This window comes from Microtus ochrogaster, unplaced genomic scaffold, assembly GCF_000317375.1.
Source record: "Microtus ochrogaster isolate Prairie Vole_2 unplaced genomic scaffold, MicOch1.0 UNK25, whole genome shotgun sequence".
Taxonomy (NCBI): domain Eukaryota; kingdom Metazoa; phylum Chordata; class Mammalia; order Rodentia; family Cricetidae; genus Microtus; species Microtus ochrogaster.
The window spans coordinates 1,568,990-1,592,611 of record NW_004949123.1 but is presented as its reverse complement, the minus strand read 5'-3'; the positions used below and the strand labels follow the sequence as shown (position 1 = coordinate 1,592,611).

The following is a 23,622-nucleotide window of genomic DNA, read 5'->3' as shown; positions in this document are numbered from 1 at the left end:
TGATGCTCCCTCTTCCCAGTGCTCCTTCCTCCTGGTGCTCCCTCTTCTCAGTGCTGCTTCCTTCTGATTCTCCCTCTTCCTAGTGCTCCTTCTCAGTGCTCCTTCTTCCTGATGCTCCGTCCTCCTTGTGCTCCCTCCTCTCAATGCTCCTTCCTCATGGTGCTCCCTTTTTCTGATACTCTTTCCTTGCTCCCTTTTCTTCACTCCTCCTCCTATGTAATCACACAAACTTTCTTCCTCCTCTGCTCAAAGCCAGGGTTTGTGGCTTGGCACTTCTGTTTCTTGGCCCATCTGCTCTGCCTACCACAAGCCTAACGTTGATCCACGTTGCTTCTCTTCAGATGGTGTCCATAGTGTGACAGCCCAGTGCTCACTACGCGTCACCATCATCACAGACGAGATGCTCACACACAGCATCACGCTACGCTTGGAAGACATGTCCCCAGAGCGATTTCTGTCACCACTGCTGGGACTCTTCATCCAGGCTGTGGCAGCCACATTGGCCACACCTCCAGATCATGTAGTGGTCTTCAATGTACAAAGAGATACTGATGCCCCAGGCGGCCATATCCTCAACGTGAGCCTGTCGGTGGGCCAGCCCCCAGGACCCGGGGGTGGGCCGCCATTTCTGCCTTCAGAGGACCTGCAGGAGCGCCTGTATCTCAACCGCAGCCTGCTCACCGCCATCTCAGCGCAACGCGTGCTGCCCTTCGATGACAACATCTGCCTGCGCGAGCCCTGCGAGAATTACATGCGCTGCGTGTCCGTGCTGCGCTTCGACTCCTCGGCACCGTTCATCGCCTCCTCATCGGTGCTCTTCCGGCCCATCCACCCTGTCGGGGGTCTGCGCTGTCGCTGCCCGCCTGGCTTCACAGGAGATTACTGTGAGACTGAGGTGGACCTCTGTTATTCAAGGCCTTGTGGACCCCACGGGCACTGCCGCAGCCGAGAGGGCGGTTACACCTGCCTCTGTCGCGACGGCTACACGGGTGAGCCTAGCTCAGGGACCGTGAGGGCAGCTAACTATGGGGGCAGCCCTGCAGGGCTGACGCTCTGGTCCAAGTCCAAAAGCCGGCTAATGATGGGGCTGCCCGGTTCTTTCCAACTCCAGCCGCACCAGACATTCTTAGATCCTGCTTGCTGTTTGACAACTGCCTGCTTAGGAAGTCAGAATGAGCAGCCTTCTGTTCGCTGTGCAAGCCCACACACCCACACGCGCACTGGCACATGCACACCTGCACACATACCCACTGAGACTGTGCAATTGAGGTCAGTCCTGCACCTGGGTTTGTGTTCCAGCTCTGCCACTAATAGCTGTGCGGAAAGGAGAGTTACTGAGCTTCTCTTCCCACAGTCTTTAAGACGGAGAGAACTCATTTATTTAGGTCAAGAGTTGCCTGTGAGGAGGACTCATGTAAACAATTTGACACGCAGAGAAAGCTGGCTTGGGGAAAGGGTTGGCTTTTGTTTAAATGCCGAGGTGAGGCGACTTGATCCAGTTAGAGGTGTTGCTGGCCTAGGACCAGGACTTGGTTCTGCTGAGTGAATCCCTTCATTAACTTTCCCCACCCAGGAGCTGGAGGAAGGCACTGAGGAGCTGGGGTTTGGAGGTATGGGAGTTCCAGGACACTGGCCTGTGGAGCCCTGAGCAGAGTGCCTCCCTGTCGGCCTGTGGTCTCTTCACACCCTGCCCCTCCCTATAGACGCTGTAGCTCCTCGACTACAGACTCACTTGCTCCTTTTCCTTCCCAGACTCCCAGGCCTCAGGTCCTCCAGCATTGGGCTCACAGCTTCTGCCAGTAGCGTAGGCAGGCTCCCTGCCTCCTGCCGTATCCTCCTGCCCAGAACTTGCCAGACTTGACTCTTCTATGCTGCTGCTGGGGGTGGGGGAAGAGGGGAGGGTGAGTTTGGGAGAAGGAAGGGGAGTCTTTGTCCAGGAGGATGGGGAAGGGGGCTCCGAGTAGGCGAACAACAGTTTCCATGGAAACAAGAGCCAGTCACTAGGCACAGGAATGGAGAACCTATCTCTGGCATCAGAATGGGGAGGGAGAGAAGGGAGTAGGTTTTCCCATCTGATGTCTGAATTTTTGCTCCCTGATTCCTCATCTGCGTTCAGGCTCGGGCCCCACTCTCTCAGTGTTGTTCAAGTGTGTAGGGAACCTTAGTTCAGACCCCAAAGTTCTGTTCATGGAGAAGCCCCAGCTACTTCACACCATCCATCCCAACCCATAACCCAAACAGAAGTGGAAACGTAGCCTCGTTTCCAGGGAGGAAAGCTGATCTCCACGCCTGACAGGAAACAAAAGCACCAATGGGGAAGGGGGAACACCGCCCTCAGACTGTTTTCTGGGTCCTTCCTTTCTTGGCATTTGTCTCTGCAGAGGCCAGGGCCTTGGGACCAGGGTCCCTGACAGGGCTGGGGAAGGGCTAAAGAGCTCCGAGTGGCTTGTAGCAGAACATACGCGGAACCGCAGAGAGAAGGGTGTGGTGGGCCACTGAGAGCACCTAAGGGGCTGGTGTGTGATGGACATCAGAGAAGAAAGCGACTCCAGGGGAACTGAGGATGCTTGGGAGAGTCTGGGTGGTCGCAGGAAATAGTCCCAGGGATGTATTAGATTTCCGTCGCTGGAGATATCCAAGAGAGACAATTTAAAACAAGGAAGGTAAATTTTTGTCTCGTGGTCTTGGCAGTTTCAGTTCTAGCGACTGGTTCCTTTGCTATAAGGGAACCGGAGGGGCAGAACATCATGGTGGCGGGAGTGTGTGGTAGCACAAAGCTGCTCACCCAGGTGAGAAGGGGCGTGGGACAAGATGTAGCCTTTGAGGGCACACCTCCAGTGACCTGCTCCCTCCGGCTTGCTTCTCCTGATGTTTCTAACCCCTCCTGAAATAGCACCACCAGCCAGGACCAAGCCTTTCCCATATGAGCTTTTGGGAGGCGGTTCATATTCAACCATAGCAGGGGGACCTCCCATTGCCTCGTCAAGGGTCTCACCCTGCTTGTCCTTTCCCACCAGGTGAGCACTGTGAAGTGAGTGCCCGCTCAGGCCGATGCTCTCCGGGTGTCTGCAAAAATGGCGGTACCTGCGTCAACCTGTTGGTAGGAGGTTTCAAATGTGACTGCCCATCTGGGGACTTTGAGAAGCCCTTCTGCCAGGTGACCACACGCAGCTTCCCCGCCCGCTCCTTCATCACCTTCCGTGGCCTGCGCCAGCGCTTCCACTTCACCCTGGCCCTCTCGTGAGTGACTAGGCCCCGGGGCGGGTGGCAGGGCCCTGTGAGAGTGCGGGGTGCCTCCTGGTAGGTGGGGTAGCAGGTCGGGCAGTGAAAGTACCGAGAGCCGTTGTTGACAGAGCCCTTGGAGTGACCTGTAGGCTTTGCCAGCCGGCTGTCCTCACTCTCAGGATCTGCCTGGCAGTCTTCCCCAGCCCTTGAGGATGGGAAGCCAAGATGCCAGGGTGCTTGTTTGGGCTCATCATCTGCATTCTGACTCCTTAGCCTTAGCCAAAGCATCAGCTTTTGGTGTTGCTTGGGTGAATGGGGCGCTCGCATACAGGTGGGTGCCCCATTCCATGCCCCCATGAGAACCCCCTAAACAGGTTTGCTACCAAGGAGAGGAACGGCCTCCTGCTGTACAACGGGCGCTTCAACGAGAAACATGACTTTGTGGCTCTCGAGGTGATCCAGGAGCAGGTCCAGCTCACCTTCTCCGCAGGTGAGCCCAGCGCCTCCTGGCCTTGCCCACCTCCCGACCCCTCCCTCACCTCCAGCCAAATACTTTCCCTCCCAGCCAGACCTGGACCTGGCCCCCATCCCTAGATGTGCCTGTATCTCTGTCACTCCCAGATCTCTTCCTGTGACCCAGCTTACCTGGTTCTTTCTCCAGGGGAATCAACCACGACTGTGTCCCCATTCGTTCCTGGAGGGGTCAGTGATGGCCAGTGGCACACAGTACAGCTGAAATACTACAATAAGGTGGGTGTGGTGAGTGGCACACAGTACAACTAAAATACTACAATAAAGTGTGTATGGTGAGGGGCACACAGTACAACTGAAATACTGAAATAAGGTGGGTGTGGGTGGAGGCCCTGTTCTTGGATTATATGTTTGCCTAGACCTGGGCATGTTTTGGGTTTTTTGTTTGTTTGTTTGTTTGTACGGTTGGTTTTTTTGTTTGTTTTTTTCTGAGACGGGGTTTCTCTATGTAGCCTTGGCTGTCCTGGAACTCGCATTGTAGACCAGGCTGGTCTCACAGAGATCCATTTGCCTCTGCCTCCCGAGTGCTAGGATTAAAGGCATACGCCATCACGGCCTAGCTGGCCTGGGTGATTCTGTGACTGGTCACAGCTCTCGTGTCTGAGAAGAGGGAGGAGAGGTGCCACTTGTCAGGGCATTTCTGTCCCGCTGGGTAGTCCTTGATTGTGGGTGTAGGTGCGTGGGGAGGTATAACTCTGTGCTTGTGTCTGTGCTGGGCTCTTTGTCTACCGCCTCCCTTCTCTGTCCACAGCCACTGCTGGGCCAGACAGGGCTCCCACAAGGCCCGTCTGAGCAGAAGGTGGCTGTGGTGACTGTGGACGGCTGTGACACGGGGGTGGCTCTGCGCTTCGGCGCTATGCTGGGCAACTACTCCTGTGCCGCCCAGGGCACTCAAGGAGGCAGCAAGAAGTAAGCGGGAAGGGCGGACCCGTAGCTAGGGAGAGAGAGGGTGGTGCTGGTCAAGGGGGCAGGAGTGGGAACCAGTCAGATTGCCCCCCTCACCCGGGAAGGGCGGACCCGTAGCTAGGGAGAGAGAGGGTGGTGCTGGTCAAGGGGGCAGGAGTGGGAACCAGTCAGATTGTCCCCCCTCACCCTGGTCAGTGTTGGGGAGTTAGACTCAGGCCTTGGTGGGCTGTGAGTGGAAGTAGTGTGAGCTGAGAGCACACTTCTGTCTATATTGGGTGTCTACATAAGTACCCCGACTTCCAGGGCACTGTCCTACACGGCCTCTTGGTCTCGGCCAAGTTCTCCCTTTCTTGGGCCTAGTGGCGAGTTACAGGGCACAGGCAGGTTGGGGGTGGGGAAGAACCATAAACTTAATGTCTCTTCCCATTGTCTAGATCTCTGGACCTGACAGGGCCCTTGCTGCTCGGTGGGGTGCCAGACCTGCCCGAGAACTTCCCTGTCCGGATGCGGCACTTTGTGGGCTGTATGAGGGACCTTCAGGTGGATAGTCGGCACGTCGACATGGCCGACTTCATTGCCAACAACGGCACTGTGCCTGGTACGGAGGCCTGGGGGTAAGGGCAAGGTTGGGAGCCAGGCGCCTAGAGGAGCGGCTGTGCGTGGCACGGGAGCACCAGCCTGTGTGGTCTTCTAGGGGCTGCTGGTCTTCAGAGCCCAGCCCTGGGGTCCTTGAGTGCCTCCCTTTCCATTCCAGGCTGCCCCACCAAGAAGAACGTGTGTGACAGCAACACTTGCCACAACGGGGGCACCTGTGTGAACCAGTGGGATGCATTTAGCTGCGAGTGTCCACTAGGCTTCGGGGGCAAGAGCTGTGGCCAGGGTAGGAGTGGCAGCCACCGGAGGCTGGGGCCCGGGTGCTCTTGGTGTCTGGGATCGCTGGCAGGGCTGGGGCAGGCTCTGGGCAGGGCTCGGGGAGCTGGGCTGTGGGTGGAAAAGCATGTCTGGGCAGAGCTAGGAGAAGGTGGGCAGGAGACAAAGGGCCTAGTCAGAGGCAGGCCCTGGGCACAATGTAGGGCGGGCCCAGGACAGGTAAATGCTCTGGAGGGCGGGGCAGTGAGGGGATTGAGTATAAGAAGAGCCCAGGCCCCATCTCTCAAGGAGCCACCACCGTTCCTACATCACTGCTTTGCCCTTCAGTCACTTTTCATCTGCCTTCCCAGAAATGGCCAATCCCCAGCGTTTCCTGGGCAGCAGCCTTGTGGCCTGGCATGGCCTCTCTCTGCCCATCTCTCAACCCTGGCACCTCAGCCTCATGTTCCGCACACGCCAGGCAGATGGCGTCCTGCTGCAGGCCGTCACCAGGGGGCGCAGCACCATCACCCTGCAGGTGATGCAGGGCACGTGGGAGTGTGGCAAGCCCTGGCCTGGCTCGGGCTGCAGGATCCTGCAGGGGGTTGGACCCAGGTGGCCGGGCAGGGCTTTTGGGGGAAAGCGAGAAGTTGGCTGGGCCCATTCGGTGGGTCAGTACTGCCATCTACTGGGCATCAGGGGAATAAGCAGTCTTTCCTCTGCCCACAGCCAGTCTGGTTTATGCATTTGGTGTTAAGGAAGCAGGGCAGTGGATTGGAAGAGGCTATTGAGGTGATCAGCTGATCTTTTCCCTCTCCCATACAGCTGCGGGAAGGCCATGTGGTGCTGAGTGTGGAGGGCACAGGGCTCCAGGCCTCGTCTCTGCACCTGGAGCAAGGCCGGGCCAACGATGGTGACTGGCATCACGCACAGCTGGCACTGGGAGCTAGTGGGGGCCCTGGCCACGCCATCCTGTCCTTTGACTATGGGCAACAGAGGGCAGAGGGTAACCTGGGCCCTCGGCTGCATGGGCTGCACCTGAGCAATATTACAGTTGGAGGAGTGCCTGGGCCAGCCAACGGTGTGGCTCGAGGCTTCCGGGGCTGTCTGCAGGTGAGTCTCCACACCCCACTCCTCCACCCCCCGACGTCCCATGCCATCCCATCTCCACCGGGAGCCCTGCTCAGCTGAGGGCCAATGTTGCCCTTATCCCTCCAGGGCGTGCGGGTAAGCGAGACACCCGAGGGCGTTAGCAGTCTGGATCCCAGCCGCGGGGAGAGCATCAATGTGGAGCCAGGCTGTAGCTGGCCGGATCCCTGTGACTCAAATCCCTGCCCCGCCAACAGCTACTGCAGTAACGACTGGGACAGCTACTCTTGCAGCTGCGATCCAGGTACGCTAAGGGTCCTAGGAAACGAGGCCGGTGTCGGGGTTTACACTCTGTCTCTAAGATGCGACCTGGAGTCAGTCGCATCTCTGAGTCAGCATCATCTACCCTTGAAGGGTTTAGCCATCTGGTGCAGTGTTTGGGATGTAAGGAAGCTAGGTGGAAGAGAAGCCAGTAGAGGACAGGGACTGAACCTTTCTGGTCCTTCTTGTCCCAGGTTACTATGGTGACAACTGTACTAATGTATGTGACCTGAACCCATGTGAGCATCAGTCTGTGTGTACCCGAAAACCCAGCGCACCTCTCGGCTACGTCTGCGAGTGTTTACCAAATTATCTTGGGCCCTACTGTGAGACCAGGTGGGTAGGTCAGGGCTTATGTCTGGTATCTCTCTGAGCCTTAAGAGTTTGGCTGAACTGCAGCCAAGGGCAGGACCATATGTGGTTGAACCAAGTGCGAGAGGTAGTGGCAGAGGGGGCTCATGCCCGTTTGGGTTTCTTTCCGCAGGATTGACCAACCTTGCCCCCGTGGCTGGTGGGGACACCCCACATGTGGTCCATGCAACTGTGATGTCAGCAAAGGCTTTGACCCGGATTGCAACAAGACAAGTGGCGAGTGCCACTGCAAGGTGACAGTCCCAAATAAGCCCCTAGTATGGCCACCCTGGCCTCTATCCTGCAACTCCTGGCCCTACAGGGAAAGCAGTAGAGATGGACCTTTTTACAGGGAGCTGAGGGTCCTGTGCCTTTGCCCTGTCTGGCATGGCAACTGGCTGTTCATCCTCATTATCTGGGTACAGGGGACCCAGGACTAATATTGAATCAGTGAGCCCTAGAATAGCTATATGGGCTGTCTGCAGCCTGTTCAGAATGTCTGACTTCTCAACTCCAAGACAGTACCTGCTGTTGAGAATATTGACCTTGGTCACAGTTTGAAGGATTCACTAACATCCAGGAAAGACATCTTTGATCCAATGACCCCCTCCTCCCCTCCTAGGAGAATCACTACCGGCCCCCTGGCAGCCCCACTTGCCTCTTGTGTGACTGTTACCCGACCGGTTCTTTGTCCCGAGTCTGTGATCCCGAGGATGGCCAGTGTCCATGCAAACCTGGTGTCATTGGGCGTCAGTGTGATCGCTGTGACAACCCTTTTGCCGAGGTCACCACCAACGGCTGTGAAGGTAAGGTCCTTAGGAGAGGTAGGTTCCCGCCTCCCTATATGCCACGAGCGTTCATTCCAAAAGGCTGGCAGTGGGTTGGGTATGTTGAGGGACGGTTGGGGAGCGCGGACAGAGCTACTCATAGGTGACTTTGTGTTTTTCTCTCCAGTGAATTATGACAGCTGCCCACGGGCCATAGAGGCTGGAATTTGGTGGCCCCGTACACGCTTCGGCCTGCCTGCTGCTGCCCCTTGCCCCAAAGGCTCCTTCGGTAGGTTTTAGCGGACTACGATGGGGTATCAAACACTTGATCTTTCCTGTCAGTGGAGTAGAGACAGCAAGCCCCCGGCTTATAGACGCTGGAGTCCCGCTTTCTGGTTTCCAGCTCCTGGAGAGGCCATGCCTCACCTTCCTTCACTCACCCCTCCAGCCAGGCTGACCACGAGTGCCTATGTCCTATACTGAACCGAACTGTTGAAAACCCTTTGTGAGCTGGGTGCTAAACTCAAAGATGAATCGCATGAGGCTCCTACTTTTGGCTAACTATCTAGTACTGGGGTTTTTGCTGTATTCAAGGGGAGACGGTCCTGAAGAATATGGGGTGCCGGGTACCCTTCCAGCCACAGAATGGGGGTTGATGAGCAATGAGCAGAATTCATAGGTAGGAAGTAGGAGAGCACAAGGTGGTAGCTGAGTGGAGGGGATAGTGATATCTTGGGGTGTGCATGGGAGGTTACAGACCTCTGTTCCCATGGCCTTTGCTTGTCCTGATTTTGAAGAGGTTTTGGGCTCTGGAGTTCGGTACATCTGTCCTCTTATTTCCTTATGAGCTGCTCGTCCCTGGCTGGCTCAAGAGGTCCTGCAAGTGGATCTCGGGGCCTCCTGTGTCTCCCTAAGCCCCGCCCTCTTTCTTCTTTCCTCCAGGGACTGCTGTGCGCCACTGTGATGAGCACAGAGGGTGGCTCCCCCCAAACCTCTTCAACTGCACATCAGTTACCTTCTCAGAGCTAAAGGGCTTTGTAAGTTGACCCCCCTCATCTTCTCCTCTTCTTCACACCCTCCTCCCCGTCTTTGGAAACGGAGCTTCTGAATCCACCTCTGCTTCCTTGAGGCTCCTACCCTCAGGGGCCACCTCTTCCCCACCAACCTGAGGCCCTTTTACTCCATAGCCCCAGTCCCCACCCTCCTGTCTGAGCCTCTGCCCTTCTGCCCCTCCGCCCAGGCTGAGCGGCTGCAGCGGAATGAGTCGGGTCTGGATTCCGGACGCTCCCAGCGGCTAGCCCTGCTGCTGCGCAACGCCACCCAGCACACCGCTGGCTACTTTGGCAGTGATGTCAAGGTGGCCTACCAGCTGGCCTCACGACTGCTGGCTCACGAGAGTGCCCAGCGGGGCTTTGGGCTGTCTGCCACGCAGGATGTACATTTCACCGAGGTGGGGCTTCAAGTAGGCATAGCAGGGCCCAGTGAGAGATCCTGCTCCTGGCCATCTTGGGGGACAGAAGGGGATACTCCCCCCTGGCGTGAGGCCTCCATGACAGCCTGTACGCCATGATGCAAAACAGGTGATTCAGAGTATCTGAATCAGCATCAGGGCTCGAGTGTCCAGCAAAGGCTGCTTGTACTGAGGCGTGGGCTGACCTGAAGCAGGGCCCTGCCTGTTATAGCAAGAGCTCAGTCTTCTCAGGGAACCAAAAGGGCATGCAACAGAAAGAGGCATAGGCGGGCACACTGGGTATCTCTGATTTAGAGGGTGGGGAAGAGTTAGAGGCAGAGTACCCATGATGGCAGCGGGTACAGTGATACACTCCCGGGGAGGCAGTGGGGACTCCTGAGGAGAGGCACAGGCTCACTTGGTATGAGTCTGACCACAAGCACATGCCACTGTGACCATGCCCATCTCCAGAATCTGCTGAGGGTGGGCAGCGCCCTCCTGGATGCAGCCAACAAGAGGCACTGGGAACTGATCCAGCAGACCGAGGGTGGCACCGCCTGCCTGCTCCAGCACTACGAGGCCTACGCCAGTGCCCTCGCCCAGAATATGCGGCACACCTACCTAAGCCCCTTCACCATCGTCACCCCCAACATTGGTGAGATGGTGCCGGACTGGGGAGGGGTGTGTGGAGGGAGTCCCCCTTGCAGAGGGCCGCCACGCGGGGCCGCCTGCCTCACCTGGTGTCTGACTTGCGACCATATTCCCCTTTAGTCATCTCTGTCGTGCGCCTGGACAAAGGGAACTTCGCTGGGACCAAGCTGCCCCGTTACGAGGCACTGCGTGGGGAGCGTCCCCCAGATCTTGAGACCACAGTCATTTTGCCGGAGTCTGTCTTCAGAGGTCAGCAGGGACCGTGGATGGGGCACCCACCTGGCCTGGGGTACCCACGCAGATGGCACAGAGGGCAGGGCCAGCTGAGTGTAGCAGCACTTTCTTCCAGAGATGCCCCCCATGGTGAGGCCTGCGGGCACCGGCGAAGCCCAGGAGACCGAGGAGCTGGCACGGCGGCAGCGGCGGCACCCAGAACTGAGTCAGGGAGAGGCAGTGGCCAGCGTCATCATCTACCACACCCTGGCTGGGCTCCTGCCCCACAACTATGACCCGGATAAGCGTAGCCTGAGGTCAGTGGCCAGGACAGAGCCTGGGAGGTTGGGTGAAGCAGGTGAACATGGAGGCTTCTCCTAAAGATAACAGTGTCCTGTGGCTGCCTGGTGACTGTGCCCCTTTCTGTCATCAGGGTTCCCAAGCGCCCAGTCATCAACACACCTGTGGTCAGCATCAGCGTCCACGATGACGAGGAGCTCCTGCCGCGTGCCCTGGACAAGCCAGTCACAGTGCAGTTCCGCCTGCTGGAGACAGAGGAGCGGACCAAGCCCATCTGTGTTTTCTGGAACCACTCCATCCTGTGAGCCTGTTACCACCCTTACCCTATGGTTTTGGACCAAGAGTCCAGGCTTCTGGCTGCCCACCCTTCTGCCTCCCTAACCCTGCCTTCTTCTCGTAGGGTCAGCGGTACTGGTGGCTGGTCTGCCAGAGGCTGTGAAGTCGTCTTCCGCAATGAGAGCCATGTCAGCTGCCAGTGCAACCACATGACGAGCTTTGCTGTGCTCATGGATGTGTCCCGACGGGAGGTGGGGCTCCGGGGGTAGCCCAGAGCTGTGGGCGATAACCGAGCTGGGGGCTGGCTGGGTGCCTGGGCCTTGCTCTTCCTTGACGCCCCCCTCTCTGCACTCTTCCCTCAGAATGGTGAGATCTTGCCACTGAAGACTCTGACCTACGTGGCCCTTGGAGTCACCTTAGCTGCCCTGACGATCACCTTCCTCTTCCTCACTCTCCTCCGTGCACTGCGCTCCAACCAACACGGCATCCGACGCAACCTCACCGCTGCCCTGGGCCTGGCCCAGCTGGTCTTTCTCCTAGGGATCAACCAGGCTGACCTCCCTGTAAGATACTTCCTGTCCCAGAGACCTTCCCAACTTCCTGTCCCAGTCAAGGCTCCCTGGCGACCCCTCTCTAGCCTTCTTCCATCCCTGCTCCCTCCACAGTGAACTGCTAAAGAGCCGGGTCCAGGACCTACCCACAGTTTGCTCTTCGCTAGCTCTCTCTCGATGCTCCAGCGTCCCAGGCATTCTGGTGTATAGCCTGGGCTTCCCCTGAGGCAGCACACACCACCAGGCCTCCCTACTGCCCCCCCCCCCCCCCCAGCGCACTCCTCGTACTGGCCGTCTCGGCTCCTGACCAGTGTCCTGGCCCTCAGTTTGCCTGCACAGTCATTGCCATCTTGCTGCACTTCCTGTACCTCTGCACCTTCTCCTGGGCTCTGCTGGAGGCCTTACACCTGTACCGGGCACTCACGGAGGTGCGAGATGTCAACGCCAGCCCCATGCGTTTCTACTACATGCTGGGCTGGGGCGTTCCTGCTTTCATCACAGGTACCCTGCCTCCATATCGCTAGGCCCTGGGTCCACGTCATGTACCCCAAACCCGTAGCTCAGGTCCCAAGACACTTGGTCAGCCTGGCATTGGGAGTCAGGGGTTGGGTTTCATGCTGAAGAGGGCTCTGGCCCTTCTATGTGCTCCACACCCGGCTCTGGGAACCTCTGGCTGCAGTTTTGTCTCCTCCACCATGAGCTCCTTGCTTTGCCTCTGCACTCCAGGTCTAGCTGTGGGCTTGGATCCTGAAGGCTATGGGAATCCTGACTTCTGCTGGCTCTCCATCTATGATACACTCATCTGGAGTTTTGCTGGACCGGTGGCCTTTGCTGTTTCGGTAAGTGCTGAGTTGGGGTGAGCAGGTTGAGGGTGTCCTCCAGATCCCCTTGAGGAAGAGCTGAGGCTTATGGGCAGAGCAGAAACCTTGGGTCTATGCTGTCTGGTCCTCTCACGTTCCTCTCCACTGCCCAGATGAGTGTCTTCCTGTACATCCTGGCAGCCCGAGCCTCCTGTGCGGCCCAACGGCAGGGGTTCGAGAAGAAAGGCCCTGTGTGAGTATCGGCAGGTGGCTGGGCACAGGGTGGGCACCGGTGCAGAGGGCCTCATGGCCTATCTCACGGATTGCCTTGCCTTCCAGCTCCGGCCTGCGTCCCTCCTTTGCTGTCCTCCTGTTACTGAGTGCCACGTGGCTCCTGGCACTGCTTTCTGTCAACAGCGACACGCTCCTCTTCCACTACCTCTTTGCTGCCTGCAATTGTGTCCAGGTACCTGGCCCCACCCTGCTGAGTGGAAAGGAACATGCCCGGGGGTGGGTTGCCTGGGTATGTCAACCGTTGCTCTCTCTGCCTGCCAGGGCCCCTTCATCTTCCTTTCCTACGTGGTGCTCAGCAAGGAGGTCCGGAAAGCACTGAAGTTTGCCTGCAGCCGCAAGCCCACTCCTGACCCTGCTCTGACCACTAAGTCCACACTGACCTCGGTGAGGGAGCCTGGGTCTGGGAATAAGAGGTGTCTCGATGGAGGGGGAAGCAGGCCCATAGAACCTGTCTTTCTCTGTACTTTTTACCTGGGCACCCTTATCTCCACAGCCCTTCCTCTAAGGAGGAAGGGGTAACGTGGCGTGTGTGGCCTTGGGAGGAGATGCTGTCCCAGGCAAAGTCAGGGCACTGGGTGTGTTCAGTGTTGCATAGCTGTGGTCTAGCCATGACCATTGCTCGGCCCTAAGGTGAAGGCAGCATACAAGGTGCCTTCCACTTTAGGACCTGGGCATACGGGACGGAGAACCTGGGGCAAGTTCCTGGCACCCTTTACTTTGTAGCTTGGGGCCCATCCCTCCAACTCCCCGTCTCACTGGCCTGTCTTGTCTCCTGCCTAGTCCTATAACTGCCCCAGCCCCTATGCTGACGGAAGGCTGTACCAGCCTTACGGAGATTCAGCCGGCTCACTGCACAGTGCCAGCCGCTCAGGCAAGAGCCAGCCCAGCTACATCCCCTTCTTGCTGAGGTGAGCCCTGGAAACGGGAGTGCTGAGGAGGAGGGAAAGAAGTGCATGCTAGAACCAAGGCTAGCCAGTTGCTAAGGAACTGTGGCCAGCACAGGTCACAGCTTAGATTAGAAGCAGTAAGGGATCTGGGAATCCTACTAGCGAGATTGACCCCTAAAATGTGGTCTTGTCTTTTTTAGGGAGGAGTCCACGCTAAACCCTGGCCAGGGTCCCCCTGGCTTAGGGGATCCAGGTGGCCTGTTCCTAGAAGGGCAAGACCAGCAACACGGTGAGGACAGGAAGCCATGGCTGCCTAACAGGGCAGGGGCCTAGCTTTTGCTGAGGGTGGGCTGGGCAGGTGGGACAGTTGTGATCCCTCCCCTGACCTCCCAGATCCCGACACGGACTCTGACAGTGACCTGTCCCTGGAAGATGACCAGAGTGGTTCCTATGCATCTACCCACTCATCTGACAGCGAGGAAGAGGAGGAGGAGGCCGCCTTCCCTGGCGAGCAGGGCTGGGACAGCCTGCTGGGGCCTGGAGCTGAGAGACTGCCCCTGCACAGTACCCCCAAGGGTGGGCCAGCACCAGGGCTGCAGCCTTTGGGGGGCAATGGAAGCCCAAGAGGCTAGGGCTCATTGAAAAACAGAACTGGGGTGGTGGCTGTCCTGGCTGCCTACCCTTCTCTGGGACTCATCGACTTCCTTTCTTTGACAGAGGTGGGTCCAGGGTCTGGGAAAGTCCCTTGGCCAGGAGACTTTGGGACCACGAAGGAGAGCAGTGGTAGTGGGCTCCTTGAAGAGCGGCCACGGGAGAACGGAGATGCCCTATCTCGGGAAGGGTCTCTGGGGCCCCTTCCAGGCCCTTCTACCCAACCTCACAAAGGTGAGTGAGTCTCCCGGTGGCAGCTTCACTCCCATATCCACTGTCTGGGGTTCTGTCGGATGCCCCAGCACCTCCCATCCACAGTTCATGGTACCCACCTCCTTGCCCCCAGGCATCCTCAAGAAGAAGTGTCTTCCCACCATTAGTGAAAAGAGCAGCCTCCTAAGGCTGCCCCTGGAGCAGGGCACAGGGTCTTCTCGGGGCTCTTCAGCCAGTGATGTCAGTCGGAATGGACCTCCTCCCCGCCCACCACCACGCCAGAGTCTGCAGGAACAGCTAAATGGGGTCATGCCCATCGCCATGAGCATCAAGGCAGGCACGGTGGATGAGGACTCATCGGGCTCCGAGTGAGTCGGGTTGGGCGGGAGGATCAGGGTGTCACCTGTAGAGGGCCTGGCTGGGGCACAGCTGCCTCTGAGCTTCATCAGGCTACTCTGTCAGGCAGTTGGAAGACAGATGGGCTAAGTGGAGTCTAGCTCCCTTGCGTGCCCAGACACCATGGTGCTCTGTTGGAGGGGGGGTATCCCAGACCCCCTGGGCTTTAAGTGCTGCAGCCTAGTCCAGGGCAGCATGAGAGGGTGGGAGCCGGGGCTGCTTTTCTGTTTCTTTCTCTGGTGGAAGCTGCTCACTGTCCCCTCTGCTGCTCCAGCTAACCCTCTGTCTGCCTTCTCTGCCACTCTCCTCTCCTGCCTCTCCAGATTTCTCTTCTTTAACTTCCTGCATTAACCCCGGGCCGGTGTTCCTTCGTCCCCCTGAAGCTCTCTCCCCTCCCCCTGCTGCGCTCATGCCCTGCTCCTGTCTTCTGCTTTATCCTGCCCCTGCTCCCCACTGCCTGCTGAAGCAGCGATGAAACGTCCATCTGAGGAGCCTGGGCCTTGCATCTAAGGCCATCTAGTGCCAAGTCCCTCCCCCACCTCCCCTCTCACTGCACTTTGGACCCCTGGGGCCAACATCTTCAAGACAAAGTTTTTCAGAAAAAAAAAAAAAAGAGGAAAAAAAGAATATAAAAAAAGGATCTCCACTCTTCATGACTTCAGGGATTAATTTTTTTTATACGCTGGATATGGACTCCCCTTCCCTTCCCAAAGAGGATAGGACCTCCCCGGATGTGTCCCAGCCTCTCTTCAGTTTCCCATCTGCTGTGCCTCTGGGAGGAGAGGGACTCTTGGGGGGGCCTGCCCCTCGTTTGCCATCACCGAAAGGAATGGACAAATCCACGTGCACCAGGGGCATGAGCCCCTGCGAGGCTGCACCGGACAGGCCTCAGCTGGTGAGAGGTCAGGACAAAAAAAAAAAAAAGGCCCTTTCTGCCGGCCAATTCCACCTCTCCCAGAAACTGAAAAGCCCTGTCTGGCCGGGGGCAGAAGGACTCGTCGCCCCTGGACCCCCCCAAATGCTGCATGAACCATTTTAAGGGGAAGGGAATGACTCCCCCGGCCCCTCTCCTTCTCCTGGACTCTGGCCATGTGCTGCAGCCCAGGCGTTTGCTCAGTTTGCTGACCCCAAAGTGCTTCATTTCCCCGGCCCGACCTTCCAGGGAGGGCCAGTCATGGTTAAGTTGGGCTTCTTTGCTGTGTGTGGCACCAGGAGGAAGAGTAAGCACAGCGCTGGCTTGGTGGCCCCGAGGAACCGCACCTCAAGCACAGGTCGCAAGTCTGGGTTCTGGTGCCCACTCATCCCTCCCTCCCCAATCAGATGAATGCCATTTTGTCTGACCTGCTGTGGCCTCTGAGACATGTTCTATTTTTAACCCCTTCCTGGAATTGGCTCTCTTCTTCAAAGAACCAGGCCCTCTTCCTTCTTGACCCCAGCTCCCTGTGAAGAGAGAGTTAATATATATTTTTATTTATTTGCTTGTTGTGTTGGGATGGCTTTGTCCCAGGGGGTCTGATGTGGCCATCGCAGGCTGGTTGAGTGTCTAGCAGACCTAGATTTGGGGCCAACCATCCTTCCTCTTGCTCTGTTGCTCCCCTCCGTTTTGACAACTGCCGGTCATCTGAGTCGCCCTTCTCTCTAAGCATGTGTCCCAGACATGTCACAGACTCCCTTCTAAAGCAGGTGGCTAGAACAAAGGCTCCGGGCAGGAAAGATGTCCCTGCTCCTCACTCGGAAGGCTGGCCTCTGGCTTTTCTGCCATGGATTCTCACCTGCCCCCTGGCCTCTCCCCTCAGCAATTCCTGTAAAGGGTTAAAAATTTAACTGGATATTTTTTTTAAAAAAACTACTGATGACTTGAGTTAAAAAACAAAGATGCTGGATGCTCACTTGATACTAATCACCGGACTGTACAGCTTGATGGTTGCTGTGAATATGGTAGCGTTTTGGTTTTCTTCCCCCCCCCCCCACCATACTACTGAATAAACTAGTTCTGTGCAGGTGCGGCGTCATCGTTGTTGGCTTTTGTGTTGCAACCTGGGTGGAGGCCTGGATTTGGGGAAACAGGATCGGTAAAGCCTTGAAGCTCCCACAAGGAGGACGGGGAGACCAAGGCCGTATCAGCAAAGAGCCCCAAGCCTGGCTGTTTGAAGGATGATAAGGTGGGTGGGTAGGAAGATATCTTTTTTTCCCCAGCATACAGAACTGGCATGGCCCAAGACGCTCCACATATCAGACTGAGCCTCAGACAGAAACAAATTCTCTGGGGCAGAATTTAGTAGCTTAGGGAGAGATGAGTGACAGGAGGGAATTTGTGGGCCATTTTTTTTTTTTTTTATCTGTTCTATGGGAGAATGAAGCATATCCTCATTCTGGGGATAAGTGTGTGCTTGGGAACATTGCTTCTAGTCCTACGTTTTTGTGTGTCAAAGGCCCGGCCAACCAAAGAGTACCTACGATGGAGGCAGTAAAGGGTTGAAATTATAAACACACCCCAGAAGCAGGCGAAGTGGCCTAATTTATCTGAGCCTTAGTTCCTCTGTCTACAAAACGAGGACAGTGGTAACAGCATTGGCCTAATTGAGCTTTTATGAGGATTAAATAACTTAACACATGCAAAGTGCTTAAAGCTGTTTGTAGGTGCAGAGCTAGAGGCCCATAAACACCTGTCTTCCCAGTTGTGGCGTCAGGGGTGGATGGGTGGGAAACGGAGTCCACAGACTGGAAGAGAGAAAGCCAGGCCAAAGGATGGCTGAACAAGAAAAGCAGCTGCGGCGGGCAGGTAGGCACTACCATATAAATGCCAGCCACTTCAGCAGGGCTGGAGTAACGTTGGGTGGAGGCAGAAACTCAAGATTGACCCAGGGTGAGAGGGGAACATGCCTTGCCGGCTCCAGCCACCAGGTGGCAGCAGCCCAGGGGTCTGTGTCTGGCTTTGCTTCTCCGCACCCACAGGGACTTGGATCAAAAAAACAAAACAACCCCCTCCCCCCCAACAACAAAAAACCTGCCCCCTTCTGGCCATGCTTAGGTATGTGTTCTTAGGTTTGATACTACAGTTGTCAGTCAGAGCAGCTACTCCTGTTCCCTGAGTTCTGTGTGGTGGCCTCTCTACTCAGAAGATGGAGGCCCAGACTGGAAAACAGGACAAGCAAATCCTAGAAGACCCCAGGAAATCAGGGAACTCAGCTACTGACTGGTTGGTAAGCCTGCCCTCTCTATGGCCCACCTAGTAGAACTCCCCCAAACTCTCATTAGCACCAAGCCACGGGACAAGCTGACTAATGGAAGATGAGGTAGGCAGGAGGCTGGGGAGCACACCTGAGGCTTTATTGCCTCATGCCAAGGTTCTCTAGGACGAAACACATGGCACCTGTGTATCCTCCCGCCCACTACCTCAGTGACTGTGGGGGCTCAGGGAAAGGAGAAGGTAGAGGCAGTTGCCGCTGTGTGTGTAGCCCTTGTGTGCTTACTGGTGTGTTAAATGAATCTTAAAGTCAGTCGCAAAAAGGAAAAAAAATGGAGGTCCCTAAATGTGGGGCCTCCGCATTTATGCAATATGGGAAGGTGCACCAAAGGCCTAAGGAGGACACTCGTGGGCATATGGGCACAGGGGGAGACGGTTGTCAGCTGTCCCCTTTTCCATGGCTCAGCTGCCTCTGGGGAAGCTTCTTCTTCATAAGGAATCGATTTAGTTCTGATTGCAAAAATCAAAGGCTACAAAACCCTGGAGGTCCTAAGCTGGACTTGTTCCACAAGTGCCCACCACTGTGCGTGCTCTTATTCTAAATGAGCTCACTCCGTCTGAGTTACCACATAAGGGCACCACAGACATTTCTAAATTCTGACGCCGGCTGTCAGGTCCAGTAGTGGAGAGGGAAGGGCAGGCGGCGCTGATGTCAGGTAGATAGGGCTAGGCCTTCTAGGCTGAGGTGGCCAGGGAAGCTGGACACCACCAAAGGGCCCCTTTATCCCCTAAAGGACTCCACTGTCTTGGCAGAAATAATATTCAAGTTTAAGATATGAGTAACAATAGACTCAGGTCCTAACACAACAGCCTTGGACACTGTAAATGAAACTACAGTTAACCTGGATCTGGACTGTCCAAAACCATGAAACTACAGAAAGGAGGCTTGATCCCAGTCACAGCAGGGTAAACAGAGGGGTCAAAACCCTAGGACCGATTGCTGCAGCCCAGCTCACCTTACAGTTACACAGAGGTTTACTTCAATCTATTAGGATCTACTTTCAGATACACAGAAAAAAAAAATATATATATATAAAAATTCATTTTATTGAAGAAAAATACAGACTGACGAGTAAGGTTCTCGTTGATTGGCCTGTGAGGAGTCACAGAATTCACAGCGTGCCAGGTGCCTGCCAGGTGCCTGCCAGGTGCCTGCCTGGCCTCTCCAGACAGGCCAGAATCCAGCGGGGGGAAACGGTTCAGGAAGACCTCTCCTAGAGACCATGGAGGCCGCTCACATACGTGGCCAGCGAGCCACAGTCTGTGAAGAAGGTTGAGCTCTCTAGGCTGACCACCAGTGGGGATGGGAGGAGGCAGGTCACTCCGCCCGCGTTTCTCATTTGGTTTGTGGATTGCTCCACCAGCAAGTGACTTCTCCTCTCTTCTTTCAGCCAGGGTGGGAGGGGTTTTAGTCTCCTCAAACTCAACCCACCCCACCCTCCACGGGCTTTACTTCGGAGATCAACCCTAGAGGCACTTCTTCCTCCCGTCTCTGGAGTCAGGGATTGCTGGGGGGAGGGGCCAGGCTTCAATGGCTAGGATGGTAGTGTAGTGGTTCCTTACTGAACATGTGCTTGCTGTCCAGTCTTTTTACCTGAAGAGACAGACGGAGGAAATGCTCTGGAGTACTCCTCCTCTCGTGCCCTCCTGGTACCCCGCCAAGTTCAAGCCCCTCAGGATGGGAAAGGGCAGACCCTCTCTCCCCTCTCTTCCCGACTCCACACAGAATTCAAGGATGCTGTGCACAGCAGCCTGGAAGCCCAGTTGGCGAGGGCAGAGGGACCGGTCTTACCTAGTAGGTCCAGGGGCTGCAGCTTTCCTGAGGGGCTGCGTCCTGCCTCGGGGGGCTCTGGTGGTTGGAAGATTCGCTCTCTGGGGAACAGGAGCTTGGTGGGGATGAAGAAGAGACAATCAGAGCCAAGTTCTGCTGCCCTTCTCAAAAGGCAAGACTGGATGGAAGCTTGCGCCTCCTGAACTCCGTTTTCCTGCCGGCAAGCGGGGTTGCAAGGACGATGGAATTACAGCCATAGGAGGCCAAGGCCAAGCTGGGCGCAACACACGTTCTACCTAATGTTTTATTTTGTTTGTTTTTTGAGACAGGGTCTCTCTCTATATAGCTATAGTTGTCCTGGAATTCACTATGTAGACTATGTTGGCCTTGAACAGAAATCTGCCTGTCTCTGCCTCCCAAGGGCTGGCATTAAAGGCATGCACCACCATGCCCAGCTCTATTTTTTTTTTTTTAAGCATGGTTTTAATAACTAAGGCTGACCTTGAACTCCTGATTCTCCAGCCTCTACCCTCCAAGTGCTGAGATAACAGACATGGCCACCATGCCTAGCCTGACCGTACACCTATTTTATCTTACCTCTGTGCCCTACGGCACTTGGAAGCCCTTTCCGAGTTGAGAGAGACTCTGGAGTTTGGGCACTTTTGCTAGGTGGTACACTCCGGCCAGTGAGCGGCATTCGTGTGGCAGGCCTGGGGATGGCTGAAGGAACCGGTAAGCGACCGGAAGACTTAGCAGCTGCTCCCTGTAGTCGGGTTGAACACTGAGAGTTGCTGGTTGGGGGCTGTGGAGCTAGGACTGCTCTGACCGGGACTGGTGGGCCTGTGGAGGGGAGTGAAGACATTTCTGGGTGAGTCCCACCTCTCCTCCCCTCCATACCAGCGTCACCCACATCTTGGCTGCCCGGGTCTCACTTGCTGTTGTCCGTGCATTGGGCCCAGTTTTCCGCCGGAGAGGAAGAGTTGATTGTGCAAGAGGAGAGAGCGCTGGGCTTCTGGATGCAGGGAACAGATTGCAAGTGGGCGATTCCTGAAACAGAGCAAGGAACAAGAGAGGACTAGAAAGGAGGCAGCATGTGTTCTGAAACGACGTGGGAGGCAGACCGTTGTCTAGAACCAGCGAGGAAGAGATTCGCTGCCACCAAGATCTGCGGTAGGTGTTTTCTTTCTTTTAAAGTCATTTTATATTTATTGTGTGTGACATACACATGTATCTAACATACATGCAGAGGTCAGAGCACAGCTTGTGGGCGTCAGTTCTCGTCATGCAGGTCACAAGGTTTGAACCCATGTTCATCAGGCTTGGTAGAAAGGGCTTTTCTCACTGATCCATCCCATCAGCCTATTGCTGCTTTTTGAAACAAGGGGGTCATGTAGCCCAGGCTGGTCTCAAACTCAGCAGAGAGCCCCTCAAGGATGACCTTGAACTCCTGGTCTTCCTGGCTCTACCTCCAGAGTCTTGGGATTACAGGATATACTTAGACATTTTCATTTATCATATGCATTTACGTGATGTTGGGGCTCAAACTCAGGGCTTCGTTTATGCTAGGCAGACACCACCCACCCACCTCCACCTCCACCCCAACTCACTTAATCCCAACAATTCCATGCGTAGATTAATTTTCTCCCTCTGACCAGTGAGGGGACTACTTCTGTGCCGTCATTGTCTGGGGCACCTTGTCTAGGGGCACACATGCAATCCAACCCTCTACACTCACCTTTTTTGTGACGGGAAGCTTCTTTCCAGCTGCCACCCGAGCAGCCCTGGTTGACCCCTTCTTATCACTGCTTCGGAGTCCGGCTAGGCTGCTTGGGGATGGTGTGCTCCAAGAGTTCACAGTGGGCAGCAGATCCCGGACAGGGCTGTCCTTCAGGACAAACGTCTCCCGCCGGGGGCTGGGCTTCCCTCTGGAGCTGGGCTTCCCAGGGCCAGCACCTGCACCCTCCCGATCTTGCAGGGCACACTCCTCTAGCTGAGCTGCCAGGCGGTTGGCTTCATCAAGGATCTCCTCCAGCTTCTCTGGGCTGAGCGGGCCCAGACTGAACCTCACACTCTGGAGAGCGGGAGCTTCTGTGTTCGGGTTACTCCGGTGAGAGAGGCCCCGTCGGAGTGGTTTCTCTGGACTCACCAACACTGTTAGGTCTTCCTCCTCATGACTGAGAAAGCACACATGGCACCATGCCACACAAAAGATTGCAGAAGGCATGCCTGAAGTAGAGCCAGGGACCGTCCCAAACCCCGACTCCATTCTGGCTAAGAGAACTGCCTTTACATGCAATGCCTGGTTCTGTGGAGGCCCAGCAAGCCTTTAGCATCTCCTATTTTCTTTTCCCTGCTCCCCATTTTCCAAGACAAGGTTTCAACTCTGTACACCAGAATGATCTCAAATTCAAAATCCTCTCTGCTTCCACCTCCTCTGTGTGAGTGTGTGTATGTGTGTTCACACACGCATGCGCACACACACACACTCACTCAGGTCTATCCTGGGAGGGGGGTGGTCTGCACACTCCATGCATTCCATGGACATGCCTCAACATGCCCAAGCACATCTACCTTTCATTTACATCAGCTCCTAAATGTAACTCCATCTTCTCCCCACCAGCATCCAAGCTGTGTCCTAGAGGCCCAATTCCTCCATACTGGTGACATCAGAGTGCACTGTACGCTGCTATATTACCAACTCCAGCTCTAGAGGCCAATAAGTTAACAGTAAAGGGTTATAGTTAAAGGTGTATCGTTGGAGAAAAATAGTGAGGATAAAGGGGCTGGTACCTGTCAGATGGGGACAGCCCTCCAAAGTCCAAGGTCTCATCCACAATGAACTTGACATCTGAAGGGATGAGAATAAAAGTCAGCTATCAGACCCTGCAGACTCTCGGGGCCTCATTCTCCCCTCCAAGGCTTCCTTACCTTCTTTCAACTCTTCCATGCCCAGGCAGCAGAAGCGAAATCAGTTTAGACCTGAGCAGGAAAGACAACAAGCCTACCTCGGGTGTCTATCATCCTGCCCTACGCCCCCATCTAGACTCAGGGTGCACTATCTGGGGTGGGGAGGCATGGTGGTGGTAAACTAAGATCCAAGAAACAGCACGTGCACCTGAAACTAGCCCGTTGTTTTCGGGAAAGGTGCAGAGAGCTCGGGCCCCAACACCTGATTGATTGTGAATCTGCCTCTCTGCACATTCCTCCTCCCCCTTGTTATTATCCGGGATCCCCCGCCCCCCCGCCACTTCCCCCGCCACCTTTCCACTTCCCGGCACCACATTCCCGCCACACCTCCGGCGTACACTCCGTTTACACTTCCCACCCCGCCTCACCGTCCACGCAGGATGCTTTTCTTCCACAACCTCCCAGTTCCCGGGAATAGACTCCCGAGGGGCGGAGCTTCTTTCGAATTCCCTAGGCTCCACCTACTTCTACTCCAAGCACAACGATTGGCGAGTCCATGGGGGCGGGGCTGAGGCGGGAACCGTCGGGAAGACCGCCGAAGAAGGTTGTAGGTGGACCTAAGCGCAGTTCTCAGAGAGGCTCCATTCGGGGGGCTTCGGGGTGGGTGGGTGGGAGCGAAGCCGCAAGTGCGCGGGTGCGCATGCCCGGGAGTGCCTCCTCCTAACTGCCCGCCAGAACCTGCAAGGAGCGGCGGGAGAGGGAACCCGGCCAACCAATGTGGGCTTGGAGCCCCGCCTCTTCCCCCGCCCTCACCTCCTGCCGTCCAGGCTGCTCTAGGTTTTGCGGCAGGGCTTTTCACCTGCTTGCTGAGACCATTCCCCCCCCCCCCCCCCCAATAGAGGCACAAGAATTCTTCACTTGGCTGGGCAGTGGTAGCGCACACCTTTAATCCCAGCACTCGGGAGGCAGAGGCAGG

General features: G+C 56.1%; 2 protein-coding genes across 3 annotated transcripts in view; one reads left to right on the top strand and one right to left on the bottom strand.

Annotated features, from left to right (window-relative positions):
* Positions 1–16,721, top strand: part of Celsr2 (cadherin EGF LAG seven-pass G-type receptor 2) — a 27,938-nt gene extending 11,217 nt beyond the window's left edge. The window contains exons 2-34 of one of the 2 annotated variants that reach the window (XM_005367890.3): positions 342–989; positions 3,018–3,240; positions 3,600–3,715; positions 3,887–3,975; positions 4,508–4,665; positions 5,097–5,260; positions 5,417–5,542; positions 5,883–6,049; positions 6,337–6,624; positions 6,730–6,904; positions 7,116–7,257; positions 7,406–7,526; positions 7,895–8,078; positions 8,227–8,328; positions 8,982–9,076; positions 9,280–9,489; positions 9,961–10,144; positions 10,261–10,389; positions 10,490–10,670; positions 10,787–10,954; positions 11,054–11,180; positions 11,292–11,492; positions 11,807–11,981; positions 12,207–12,319; positions 12,454–12,533; positions 12,620–12,746; positions 12,836–12,958; positions 13,355–13,482; positions 13,662–13,750; positions 13,855–14,037; positions 14,179–14,346; positions 14,459–14,693; positions 15,045–16,721. In XM_005367890.3, coding sequence (XP_005367947.1) covers positions 342–989; positions 3,018–3,240; positions 3,600–3,715; positions 3,887–3,975; positions 4,508–4,665; positions 5,097–5,260; positions 5,417–5,542; positions 5,883–6,049; positions 6,337–6,624; positions 6,730–6,904; positions 7,116–7,257; positions 7,406–7,526; positions 7,895–8,078; positions 8,227–8,328; positions 8,982–9,076; positions 9,280–9,489; positions 9,961–10,144; positions 10,261–10,389; positions 10,490–10,670; positions 10,787–10,954; positions 11,054–11,180; positions 11,292–11,492; positions 11,807–11,981; positions 12,207–12,319; positions 12,454–12,533; positions 12,620–12,746; positions 12,836–12,958; positions 13,355–13,482; positions 13,662–13,750; positions 13,855–14,037; positions 14,179–14,346; positions 14,459–14,693; positions 15,045–15,072 — 5,447 coding nt within the window. In that variant the 3' untranslated portion in view covers positions 15,073–16,721. The remainder of the gene's footprint in view (positions 1–341; positions 990–3,017; positions 3,241–3,599; positions 3,716–3,886; positions 3,976–4,507; positions 4,666–5,096; positions 5,261–5,416; positions 5,543–5,882; positions 6,050–6,336; positions 6,625–6,729; positions 6,905–7,115; positions 7,258–7,405; positions 7,527–7,894; positions 8,079–8,226; positions 8,329–8,981; positions 9,077–9,279; positions 9,490–9,960; positions 10,145–10,260; positions 10,390–10,489; positions 10,671–10,786; positions 10,955–11,053; positions 11,181–11,291; positions 11,493–11,806; positions 11,982–12,206; positions 12,320–12,453; positions 12,534–12,619; positions 12,747–12,835; positions 12,959–13,354; positions 13,483–13,661; positions 13,751–13,854; positions 14,038–14,178; positions 14,347–14,458; positions 14,694–15,044) is intronic. The other variant, XM_026789662.1, reaches the window with a different exon arrangement.
* Positions 16,722–19,756: 3,035 nt separating this feature from the next.
* Positions 19,757–23,118, bottom strand: Psrc1 (proline and serine rich coiled-coil 1). Its single transcript, XM_026789653.1, has 7 exons — positions 23,075–23,118; positions 22,668–22,718; positions 22,530–22,587; positions 21,475–21,913; positions 20,672–20,786; positions 20,337–20,579; positions 19,757–19,854 (listed from the first exon to the last, which is right to left on the bottom strand). The coding sequence occupies exons 2-7, from the start codon at positions 22,684–22,686 to the stop codon at positions 19,757–19,759; spliced, it is 972 nt and encodes a 323-aa protein (XP_026645454.1). The 5' UTR covers positions 22,687–22,718; positions 23,075–23,118.
* Between the last annotated feature and the right edge of the window lie 504 nt (positions 23,119–23,622).